General features: G+C 46.9%; 1 protein-coding gene across 1 annotated transcript in view; it reads right to left on the bottom strand.

The window, feature by feature from the left end:
• Window positions 1-10,518: 10,518 nt before the first annotated feature.
• SPMIP8 (sperm microtubule inner protein 8) overlaps window positions 10,519-12,917 on the bottom strand; it is a 110,095-nt gene continuing 107,696 nt past the window's right edge. The window contains exons 5-7 of the mRNA XM_073659957.1: window positions 11,278-11,339; window positions 11,105-11,169; window positions 10,519-11,030 (exon numbers count right to left, since the gene is read on the bottom strand). Of these exons, the coding sequence (XP_073516058.1) occupies window positions 10,994-11,030; window positions 11,105-11,169; window positions 11,278-11,339 (164 nt within the window). The 3' untranslated portion in view covers window positions 10,519-10,993. The remainder of the gene's footprint in view (window positions 11,031-11,104; window positions 11,170-11,277; window positions 11,340-12,917) is intronic.

Genomic DNA, 12,917 nt, shown 5'->3' with positions numbered 1-12,917 from the left:
TCCGGGCCTCCCACAACAAGTAAGAGGTGTAGCAAGATGGCCGTTGGAGGGAGGAGGTGGGAGTGGGGGTGGGATTATTCTTGGAGGCAGGAAAAGGTGTAGTAAGATGGCCGTTGGAGGGAGGAGGGGGGAGTGGGGGTGGAATTGTTCTTGGGGGCAGGCTGGGCATCGTGCCATGGGTGGCCCCCCCCCCACAGACACAGCAGAACTTCGGGTTCTGCTGTCAGCACATACGACACATCCATCCTTCCGATGATTTAGCGTCGGCGCCATTATAGGGTGGTGGCTGAGGGCTCGGTGTAGTGACAGGCATCAAAGGTGTAACGGCCATTTTGGGGGCACATAACAAATCACAATCTGCAGCTTTCATGTATCCGAACAAAGGCTCGGCATTATCTGTTCCCCCCCTGCACCATCTACTCTAAGATGTGCATGAGCCTGGAGTAGAAATCCTCACCCAACTTTCCCAACTTCTGTATAACACATTCTTTCTAAACTGAAGACTGGAGCCTGCCTGTACTGGATAAGCTTATCATGTTATACAAATTCCTAACATTCTTCTTGCCTTCTTGCCTTCCCGTAACTCCACTAATTGGCTTAACTCTCACAGCAGCATTCCGCAACTTACGAAATCTTTCAAATTTGAATATACGCAACATTTTCTTATAGAATGCAATGATCTGTCGCGACTCAGATCACTGGTGCAGTCCACAGGTCGCCACTCCTCAGTGTAGAGACACCTCAATACACTGATGAGATAGAGAGACACCTCAATCTAACTCCTTTCCTAGCCTTGAATGGCGACTTTACAGTGCGACTCACCACGGCACCCTGACTACAGGTCACCACCCGTCAGTGTAGAGACACCTCGATACACTGATGAGATAGAGAGACGCCTCGATCTATCTCCTTTCCTACCACGGTACCACCCGACAGTGTAGAGACACCTCGATACACTGTTTAGATAGAGAGACACCTCAATCTATCTGCTTTCCTACCACGGTACCACCCGACAGTGTAGAGACACCTCGATACACTGTTTCCTAACCTTGACTTAACAGCAGTCTCTGTGTTAGACGAAGAGCACACCTCAATTCGTCACAGATTCTTTCTCCCTTACACTACAATTCAGGAATGCTTTGTAACCTTGACTATCAGTCACGGGAGGCAGCTATCTAAGAAAAGTACAGTGACCGGGGGAGGAGGAGGTGGTGTGCACACGAGCACGCGCAGGCATGCGACGTCACTCGTTTTAACACTTGCTGGTTCAGGACGTGGTGCGGGACGCCCAAGGTCTCACCACTCGACCGGTCACCCACCCAGATCCAACCTGACAATCCCACAGGAACCGCTGCGGCTGACACACAGGCAAGTGAAACATATATATATATATATCTCAACTTACCGTGTTCGATGGAGGTTGATCAGGCCTCAAATTCAGCCACCGCGGTCACCACCAGGGAAATCAGCGATATGGGTCCGGGAGGGCGGCGTACCGCTAGCCACGCCGCACGTTGAGCGCCATTTGTGGGGGTCGTGATGACATTCCACTCGTCCTCCAGTCACTCCAAATTCAAACTATGAGCATGGGTCAACCATTCAAAGAATGAGTCAGACAACAAGCTGGTTCAAGCTCAGAGCATGCTCAGAAGACTACTACAGTCAACGTCCTCAGCAATGTTCTGCCTTTATTTTTACATGCACAAATCTAAATACACTACATAATGGGAGGGGAAAGGGGTTGTCCGGGGCGGGGTAAACCATGAAAGTCCAGTGTCTGGCCACTCCTGATTGGTCCACATCTCCTTATCTCAGTCTCTGGGCAGATATTGCAGCCGTCCGCTTATAAACTTGTTTCGTTTCTCTGAAATAAGTTTTGACAACACTGGAAATGTCTTAGTTTAAGTTTCGATTTGAGTATTACGTAGCAAGGAAAGCTTATTGTTATATGATACAAAATGGTGGTTAGTACATTAGCAAAAAAGCGTATAAAAGTTACAAAAGTATAAAAGTTACAAATATATATATTCTCTTTTACCCCGACACATTATACAGCAGTATTGAGCAGTGTAAGTGGGATCCAGCACTAGGGTGACATAAAGCAGTTACTAGAGAGAAGCAGCACTGAGGACATTATACAGCAGTATTGAGCAGTGTAAGTGGGATCCAGCACTAGGGTGACATAAAGCAGTTACTAGAGAGAAGCAGCACGGAGGACATTATACAGCAGTATTGAGCAGTGTAAGTGGGATGCAGCACTAGGGTGACATAAAGCAGTTACTAGAGAGAAGCAGCACTGAGGACATTATACAGCAGTATTGAGCAGTGTAAGTGGGATCCAGCACTAGGGTGACATAAAGCAGTTACTAGAGAGAAGCAGCACGGAGGACATTATACAGCAGTATTGAGCAGTGTAACTGGGATCCAGCACTAGGGTGACATAAAGCAGTTACTAGAGAGAATCAGCATGGAGGACATTATACAGCAGTATTGAGCAGTGTAACTGGGATCCAGCATAGGGTGACATAAAGCAGTTACTAGAGAGAAGCAGCACGGAGGACATTATACAGCAGTATTGAGCAGTGTAACTGGGATCCAGCACTAGGGTGACATAAAGCAGTTACTAGAGAGAAGCAGCACGGAGGACATTATACAGCAGTATTGAGCAGTGTAACTGGGATCCAGCATTAGGGTGACATAAAGCAGTTACTAGAGAGAAGCAGCACTGAGGACATTATACAGCAGTATTGAGCAGTGTAAGTGGGATCCAGCACTAGGGTGACATAAAGCAGTTACTAGAGAGAAGCAGCACTGAGGACATTATACAGCAGTATTGAGCAGTGTAAGTGGGATCCAGCACTAGGGTGACATAAAGCAGTTACTAGAGAGAAGCAGCACGGAGGACATTATACAGCAGTATTGAGCAGTGTAACTGGGATCCAGCATAGGGTGACATAAAGCAGTTACTAGAGAGAAGCAGCACTGAGGACATTACACAGCAGTATTGAGTAGTGTAAGTGGGATCCAGCACTAGGGTGACATAAAGCAGTTACTAGAGAGAATCAGCACGGAGGACATTACACAGCAGTATTGAATAGTGTAACTGGGATCCAGCACTAGGGTGACATAAAGCAGTTACTAGAGAGAAGCAGCACTGAGGACATTACACAGCAGTATTGAGTAGTGTAACTGGGATCCAGCACTAGGGTGACATAAAGCAGTTACTAGAGAGAATCAGCACGGAGGACATTACACAGCAGTATTGAGTAGTGTAACTGGGATCCAGCACTAGGGTGACATAAAGCAGTTACTAGAGAGAATCAGCACGGAGGACATTACACAGCAGTATTGAGTAGTGTAAGTGGGATCCAGCACTAGGGTGACATAAAGCAGTTACTAGAGAGAAGCAGCACGGAGGACATTATACAGCAGTATTGAGCAGTGTAAGTGGGATCCAGCACTAGGGTGACATAAAGCAGTTACTAGAGAGAAGCAGCACGGAGGACATTACACAGCAGTATTGAGTAGTGTAACTGGGATCCAGCACTAGGGTGACATAAAGCAGTTACTAGAGAGAAGCAGCACTGAGGACATTATACAGCAGTATTGAGCAGTGTAAGTGGGATCCAGCACTAGGGTGACATAAAGCAGTTACTAGAGAGAATCAGCACGGAGGACATTATACAGCAGTATTGAGCAGTGTAAGTGGGATCCAGCATAGGGTGACATAAAGCAGTTACTAGAGAGAAGCAGCACGGAGGACATTACACAGCAGTATTGAGTAGTGTAAGTGGGATCCAGCACTAGGGTGACATAAAGCAGTTACTAGAGAGAAGCAGCACGGAGGACATTATACAGCAGTATTGAGCAGTGTAAGTGGGATCCAGCACTAGGGTGACATAAAGCAGTTACTAGAGAGAAGCAGCACGGAGGACATTATACAGCAGTATTGAGCAGTGTAAGTGGGATCCAGCATAGGGTGACATAAAGCAGTTACTAGAGAGAAGCAGCACGGAGGACATTATACAGCAGTATTGAGCAGTGTAAGTGGGATCCAGCATAGGGTGACATAAAGCAGTTACTAGAGAGAAGCAGCATGGAGGACATTATACAGCAGTATTGAGTAGTGTAACTGGGATCCAGCACTAGGGTGACATAAAGCAGTTACTAGAGAGAAGCAGCACGGAGGACATTATACAGCAGTATTGAGCAGTGTAAGTGGGATCCAGCACTAGGGTGACATAAAGCAGTTACTAGAGAGAAGCAGCACGGAGGACATTATACAGCAGTATTGAGCAGTGTAAGTGGGATCCAGCACTAGAGTGACATAAAGCAGTTACTAGAGAGAAGCAGCATGGAGGACATTACACAGCAGTATTGAGCAGTGTAACTGGGATCCAGCACTAGGGTGACATAAAGCAGTTACTAGAGAGAAGCAGCATGGAGGACATTATACAGCAGTATTGAGCAGTGTAACTGTGATCCAGCATAGGGTGACATAAAGCAGTTACTAGAGAGAAGCAGCACGGAGGACATTATACAGCAGTATTGAGCAGTGTAAGTGGGATCCAGCACTAGGGTGACATAAAGCAGTTACTAGAGAGAAGCAGCACGGAGGACATTATACAGCAGTATTGAGCAGGGTAACTGGGATCCAGCATAGGGTGACATAAAGCAGTTACTAGAGAGAAGCAGCACGGAGGACATTATACAGCAGTATTGAGCAGTGTAAGTGGGATCCAGCATAGGGTGACATAAAGCAGTTACTAAAGATAAGCAGCACGGAGGACATTACACAGCAGTATTGAGCAGTGTAAGTGGGATCCAGCACTAGGGTGACATAAAGCAGTTACTAGAGAGAAGCAGCACGGAGGACATTATACAGCAGTATTGAGCAGTGTAAGTGGGATCCAGCACTAGGGTGACATAAAGCAGTTACTAGAGAGAAGCAGCACGGAGGACATTATACAGCAGTATTGAGCAGTGTAAGTGGGATCCAGCATAGGGTGACATAAAGCAGTTACTAGAGAGAAGCAGCACGGAGGACATTGCACAGCAGTATTGAGCAGTGTAAGTGGGATCCAGCATAGGGTGACATAAAGCAGTTACTAGAGAGAAGCAGTACGGAGGACATTATACAGCAGTATTGAGTAGTGTAACTGGGATCCAGCACTAGAGTGACATAAAGCAGTTATTAGAGAGAAGCAGCATGGAGGACATTATACAGCAGTATTGAGCAGTGTAAGTGGTATCCAGCACTAGGGTGACATAAAGCAGTTACTAGAGAGAAGCAGCACGGAGGACATTATACAGCAGTATTGAGCAGTGTAAGTGGGATCCAGCACTAGGGTGACATAAAGCAGTTACTAGAGAGAAGCAGCACGGAGGACATTATACAGCAGTATTGAGCAGTGTAAGTGGGATCCAGCACTAGGGTGACATAAAGCAGTTACTAGAGAGAAGCAGCACGGAGGACATTATACAGCAGTATTGAGCAGTGTAACTGGAATCCAGCACTAGGGTGACATAAAGCAGTTACTAGAGAGAAGCAGCACTTAGGACATTATACAGCAGTATTGAGCAGTGTAAGTGGGATCCAGCACTAGGGTGACATAAAGCAGTTACTAGAGAGAAGCAGCACGGAGGACATTATACAGCAGTATTGAGCAGGGTAACTGGGATCCAGCATAGGGTGACATAAAGCAGTTACTAGAGAGAAGCAGCACGGAGGACATTATACAGCAGTATTGAGCAGGGTAACTGGGATCCAGCATAGGGTGACATAAAGCAGTTACTAGAGAGAAGCAGCACGGAGGACATTATACAGCAGTATTGAGCAGTGTAAGTGGGATCCAGCATAGGGTGACATAAAGCAGTTACTAGAGAGAAGCAGCAAGGAGGACATTATACAGCAGTATTGAGCAGTGTAAGTGGGATCCAGCACTAGGGTGACATAAAGCAGTTACTAGAGAGAAGCAGCACGGAGGACATTGCACAGCAGTATTGAGCAGTGTAAGTGGGATCCAGCATGGGGTGACATAAAGCAGTTACTAGAGAGAAGCAGCACGGAGGACATTATACAGCAGTATTGAGCAGTGTAAGTGGGATCCAGCACTAGGGTGACATAAAGCAGTTACTAGAGAGAAGCAGCACGGAGGACATTGCACAGCAGTATTGAGCAGTGTAAGTGGGATCCAGCACTAGGGTGACATAAAGCAGTTACTAGAGAGAAGCAGCACGGAGGACATTATACAGCAGTATTGAGCAGTGTAAGTGGGATCCAGCATAGGGTGACATAAAGCAGTTACTAGAGAGAAGCAGCACGGAGGACATTATACAGCAGTATTGAGCAGTGTAAGTGGGATCCAGCACTAGGGTGACATAAAGCAGTTACTAGAGAGAAGCAGCACGGAGGACATTGCACAGCAGTATTGAGCAGTGTAAGTGGGATCCAGCATAGGGTGACATAAAGCAGTTACTAGAGAGAAGCAGCACGGAGGACATTGCACAGCAGTATTGAGCAGTGTAAGTGGGATCCAGCACTAGGGTGACATAAAGCAGTTACTAGAGAGAAGCAGCACGGAGGACATTGCACAGCAGTATTGAGCAGTGTAAGTGGGATCCAGCACTAGGGTGACATAAAGCAGTTACTATAGAGAAGCAGCACGGAGGACATTACACAGCAGTATTGAGCAGTGTAAGTGGGATCCAGCACTAGGGTGACATAAAGCAGTTACTAGAGAGAAGCAGCACGGAGGACATTGCACAGCAGTATTGAGCAGTGTAAGTGGGATCCAGCACTAGGGTGACATAAAGCAGTTACTATAGAGAAGCAGCACGGAGGACATTACACAGCAGTATTGAGCAGTGTAAGTGGGATCCAGCATAGGGTGACATAAAGCAGTTACTAGAGAGAAGCAGCACGGAGGACATTACACAGCAGTATTGAGCAGTGTAAGTGGGATCCAGCACTAGGGTGACATAAAGCAGTTACTAGAGAGAAGCAGCACGGAGGACATTGCACAGCAGTATTGAGCAGTGTAAGTGGGATCCAGCACTAGAGTGACATAAAGCAGTTACTAGAGAGAAGCAGCACGGAGGACATTATACAGCAGTATTGAGCAGTGTAACTGGGATCCAGCATAGGGTGACATAAAGCAGTTACTAAAGAGAAGCAGCACGGAGGACATTATACAGCAGTATTGAGCGGTGTAACTGGGATCCAGCAATAAGGGGAGATAAAACACTAGAGAGAAGCAGCACGGAGGACATTATACAGCAGTATTGAGCAGTGTAACTGGGATCCAGCAATAAGGGGAGATAAAACACTAGAGAGAAGCAGCACGGAGGACATTATACAGCAGTATTGAGCAGTGTAACTGGGATCCAGCAATAAGGGGAGATAAAACACTAGAGAGAAGCAGCACGGAGGACATTATACAGCAGTATTGAGCAGTGTAACTGGGATCCAGCATAGGGTGACATAAAGCAGTTACTAGAGAGAAGCTGCACGGAGGACATTGCACTAGAGTGACATAAAGCAGTTACTAGAGAGAAGCAGCACTGAGGACATTGCACAGCAGTATTGAGCAGTGTAACTGGGATCCAGCACTAGGGTGACATAAAGCAGTTACTAGAGAGAAGCAGCACGGAGGACATTATACAGCAGTATTGAGCAGTGTAACTGGGATCCAGCACTAGGGTGACATAAAGCAGTTACTAGAGAGAAGCAGCACGGAGGACATTACACAGCAGTATTGAGCAGTGTAACTGGGATCCAGCACTAGGGTGACATAAAGCAGTTACTAGAGAGAAGCAGCACGGAGGACATTATACAGCAGTATTGAGCAGTGTAACTGGGATCCAGCACTAGGGTGACATAAAGCAGTTACTAGAGAGAAGCAGCACGGAGGACATTACACAGCAGTATTGAGCAGTGTAAGTGGGATCCAGCACTAGGGTGACATAAAGCAGTTACTAGAGAGAAGCAGCACTGAGGACATTATACAGCAGTATTGAGCAGTGTAAGTGGGATCCAGCACTAGGGTGACATAAAGCAGTTACTAGAGAGAAGCAGCACGGAGGACATTATACAGCAGTATTGAGCAGTGTAAGTGGGATCCAGCACTAGGGTGACATAAAGCAGTTACTAGAGAGAAGCAGCACTGAGGACATTATACAGCAGTATTGAGCAGTGTAAGTGGGATCCAGCACTAGGGTGACATAAAACAGTTACTAGAGAGAAGCAGCACGGAGGACATTATACAGCAGTATTGAGCAGTGTAAGTGGGATCCAGCACTAGGGTGACATAAAGCAGTTACTAAAGAGAAGCAGCACGGAGGACATTATACAGCAGTATTGAGCAGTGTAACTGGGATCCAGCATAGGGTGACATAAAGCAGTTACTAAAGAGAAGCAGCACGGAGGACATTATACAGCAGTATTGAGCGGTGTAACTGGGATCCAGCACTAGAGTGACATAAAGCAGTTACTAGAGAGAAGCAGCACTGAGGACATTGCACAGCAGTATTGAGCAGTGTAAGTGGGATCCAGCACTAGGGTGACATAAAGCAGTTACTAGAGAGAAGCAGCACTGAGGACATTATACAGCAGTATTGAGCAGTGTAACTGGGATCCAGCATAGGGTGACATAAAGCAGTTACTAAAGAGAAGCAGCACGGAGGACATTGCACAGCAGTATTGAGCGGTGTAACTGGGATCCAGCACTAGAGTGACATAAAGCAGTTACTAGAGAGAAGCAGCACTGAGGACATTGCACAGCAGTATTGAGCAGTGTAAGTGGGATCCAGCACTAGGGTGACATAAAGCAGTTACTAGAGAGAAGCAGCACTGAGGACATTATACAGCAGTATTGAGCAGTGTAAGTGGGATCCAGCACTAGGGTGACATAAAGCAGTTACTAGAGAGAAGCAGCACGGAGGACATTATACAGCAGTATTGAGCAGTGTAAGTGGGATCCAGCACTAGGGTGACATAAAGCAGTTACTAGAGAGAAGCAGCACGGAGGACATTGCACAGCAGTATTGAGTAGTGTAACTGAGATCCAGCACTAGGGTGACATAAAGCAGTTACTAAAGAGAAGCAGCACGGAGGACATTGCACAGCAGTATTGAGCAGTGTAACTGGGATCCAGCACTAGGGTGACATAAAGCAGTTACTAGAGAGAAGCAGCACGGAGGACATTATACAGCAGTATTGAGCAGTGTAAGTGGGATCCAGCACTAGGGTGACATAAAGCAGTTACTAAAGAGAAGCAGCACGGAGGACATTATACAGCAGTATTGAGCAGTGTAACTGGGATCCAGCATAGGGTGACATAAAGCAGTTACTACAGAGAAGCAGCACGGAGGACATTGCACAGCAGTATTGAGCAGTGTAACTGGGATCCAGCACTAGAGTGACATAAAGCAGTTACTAAAGAGAAGCAGCACGGAGGACATTGCACAGTAGTATTGAGCAGTGTAACTGGGATCCAGCATAGGGTGACATAAAGCAGTTACTAAAGAGAAGCAGCACGGAGGACATTGCACAGCAGTATTGAGCAGTGTAACTGGGATCCAGCACTAGAGTGACATAAAGCAGTTACTAGAGAGAAGCAGCACGGAGGACATTGCACAGCAGTATTGAGCAGTGTAACTGGGATCCAGCACTAGAGTGACATAAAGCAGTTACTAGAGAGAAGCAGCACGGAGGACATTATACAGCAGTATTGAGCAGTGTAACTGGGATCCAGCACTAGGGTGACATAAAGCAGTTACTAGAGAGAAGCAGCACGGAGGACATTATACAGCAGTATTGAGCAGTGTAAGTGGGATCCAGCACTAGGGTGACATAAAGCAGTTACTAGAGAGAAGCAGCATGGAGGACATTATACAGCAGTATTGAGCAGTGTAAGTGGGATCCAGCACTAGGGTGACATAAAGCAGTTACTAGAGAGAAGCAGCACGGAGGACATTATACAGCAGTATTGAGCAGTGTAAGTGGGATCCAGCACTAGGGTGACATAAAGCAGTTACTAAAGAGAAGCAGCACGGAGGACATTGCACAGCAGTATTGAGCAGTGTAACTGGGATCCAGCATAGGGTGACATAAAGCAGTTACTAAAGAGAAGCAGCACGGAGGACATTGCACAGCAGTATTGAGCAGTGTAACTGGGATCCAGCACTAGAGTGACATAAAGCAGTTACTAGAGAGAAGCAGCACGGAGGACATTATACAGCAGTATTGAGCAGTGTAAGTGGGATCCAGCACTAGGGTGACATAAAGCAGTTACTAAAGAGAAGCAGCACGGAGGACATTGCACAGCAGTATTGAGCAGTGTAACTGGGATCCAGCATAGGGTGACATAAAGCAGTTACTAAAGAGAAGCAGCACGGAGGACATTGCACAGCAGTATTGAGCAGTGTAACTGGGATCCAGCACTGCAGTGAGAGACATCAGTGTCTCTCTACATCTGCGCCCCATGCATAGACTTCTTTGGGGAGCATGTGCCCTGATTCTTTAGTAAAGCTGTGAATTGATCTTGTATGGAGGAGTGATAAGAGACTTGTTCTTAGGCCCCGGACTGGAGAGATGGATGAGGAAAGCGTGGTAAGCAGGAGTCACATGGAGATAGACATGTTCGGGCTGTGATGGGTCTATACACAGATGACGGTGGGGGGCTTGGATGGACCCATTGGTGCATTACCTCATATTCCCACTCCACAGCTCAAACACCTAGAAAATAGCAGACATCGGCATCTGTCATACAAGTTTATTTAACCCTTTCCCTGGTTCCTGGGGCCATTGTGTTTTGGACCATGTTGTCACCCTCACGATCATGTCACCCTCCACGTGATGCGTGCAGCTCACTTCTGGACCCCGGAGGATCACTTGGCATATTGGGGTGGGGCAGCAGGGTCTTCTGGCTCATGGATGAGAATCCTCTGTGTGCTCTCCAGGTGAGGCAGAGATCCGTGGCCACCAATCCTCTTATCTGAATGTAGGGACAAAGCTGCGGAAAGTGTTCCTGTAATGGGACGAGTGTCAGGTGTTAGAAGGACTATGGGGAGGTGGGAGTCACAGGGACTGGTGCAGACTTACATGGTCTCCACAGGGACTGGCTTCTGTCCATGATCATCCACAGATGGGTTCTGCTCCAGACAGAACTAAGGACGGAGAGTGGAGGAGACTTGTGATACTTTACGTGTAGGACATCACGTTCCCCATCGTCCACCATGAGGTCTGCTCCTCAGACAGGACGTGCTCTCACTTACCCCCCAGGAATGAGGAACATGTGGGGACAAGAATCGCACAGCGGAGCCGCGGAACCCCAAATCTGTAAAAAAGAGATCCAGTATCAAAGATCTACACCATACATGTGCTATGTGTGTACAGTCCTCTAGATGAGGATGCGTCTGTATCGTACGTGTGTTGTGTGTACAGTCCTCTAGATGAGGACGCGTCTGTATCCTACATGTGTTATGTGTGTACAGTCCTCTAGATGAGGACTCGTCTGTATCGTACGTGTGTTATGTGTGTACAGTCCTCTAGATTAGGACGTGTTTGTATCGTACGTGTGTTATGTGTGTACAGTCCTCTAGATGAGGACGCGCCTGTATCGTACGTGTGTTGTGTGTACAGTCCTCTAGATGAGGACGCGTCTGTATCCTACATGTGTTATGTGTGTACAGTCCTCTAGATGAGGACTCGTCTGTATCGTACGTGTGTTATGTGTGTACAGTCCTCTAGATGAGGACGCGTCTGTATCGTACGTGTGTTATGTGTGTACAGTCCTCTAGATGAGGACGCGTCTGTATCGTACGTGTGTTATGTGTGTACAGTCCTCTAGATTAGGACGTGTTTGTATCGTACGTGTGTTATGTGTGTACAGTCCTCTAGATGAGGACGCGTCTGTATCGTACGTGTGTTATGTGTGTACAGTCCTCTAGATGAGGACACGTCTGTATCGTACGTGTGTTATGTGTGTACAGTGCTCTAGATGAGGACGCGTCTGTATCCTACGTGTGTTGTGTGTGTACAGTCCTCTAGATGAGGACGCGTCTGTATCCTACGTGTGTTATGTGTGTACAGTCCTCTAGATGAGGACGCGTCTGTATCCTACGTGTGTTATGTGTGTACAGTCCTCTAGATGAGGACGTGTCTGTATCCTACGTGTGTTATGTGTGTACAGTCCTCTAGATGAGGACGCGTCTGTATCCTACATGTGTTATGTGTGTACAGTCCTCTAGATGAGGACACGTCTGTATCGTACGTGTGTTATGTGTGTACAGTCCTCTAGATGAGGACACGTCTGTATCATACGTGTATTATGTGTGTACAGTCCTCTAGATGAGGACACGTCTGTATCGTACGTGTGTTATGTGTGTACAGTCCTCTAGATGAGGACGCGTCTGTATCCTACGTGTGTTATGTGTGTACAGTCCTCTAGATGAGGACGCGTCTGTATCCTACGTGTGTTATGTGTGTACAGTCCTCTAGATGAGGACGCGTCTGTATCCTACGTGTGTTATGTGTGTACAGTCCTCTAGATGAGGACGTGTCTGTATCCTACGTGTGTTATGTGTGTACAGTCCTCTAGATTAGGACGTGTTTGTATCGTACGTGTGTTGTGTGTGTACAGTCCTCTAGATTAGGACGTGTTTGTATCGTACGTGTGTTGTGTGTGTACAGTCCTCTAGATGAGGACGCGTCTGTATCCTACATGTGTTATGTGTGTACAGTCCTCTAGATGAGGACGCGTCTGTATCCTACATGTGTTATGTGTGTACAGTCCTCTAGATGAGGACACGTCTGTATCGTACGTGTGTTATGTGTGTACAGTCCTCTAGATGAGGACACGTCTGTATCGTACGTGTGTTATGTGTGTACAGTCCTCTAGATTAGGACGTGTTTG

Source organism: Phyllobates terribilis, unplaced genomic scaffold, assembly GCF_046119375.1.
Source record: "Phyllobates terribilis strain yellow unplaced genomic scaffold, ASM4611937v1 Scaffold_14__1_contigs__length_39327217, whole genome shotgun sequence".
Classification (NCBI taxonomy): Eukaryota; Metazoa; Chordata; class Amphibia; order Anura; family Dendrobatidae; genus Phyllobates; species Phyllobates terribilis.
Note: the sequence above shows the minus strand (reverse complement) of the source record. Positions and strands in the feature narration are given on the sequence as shown.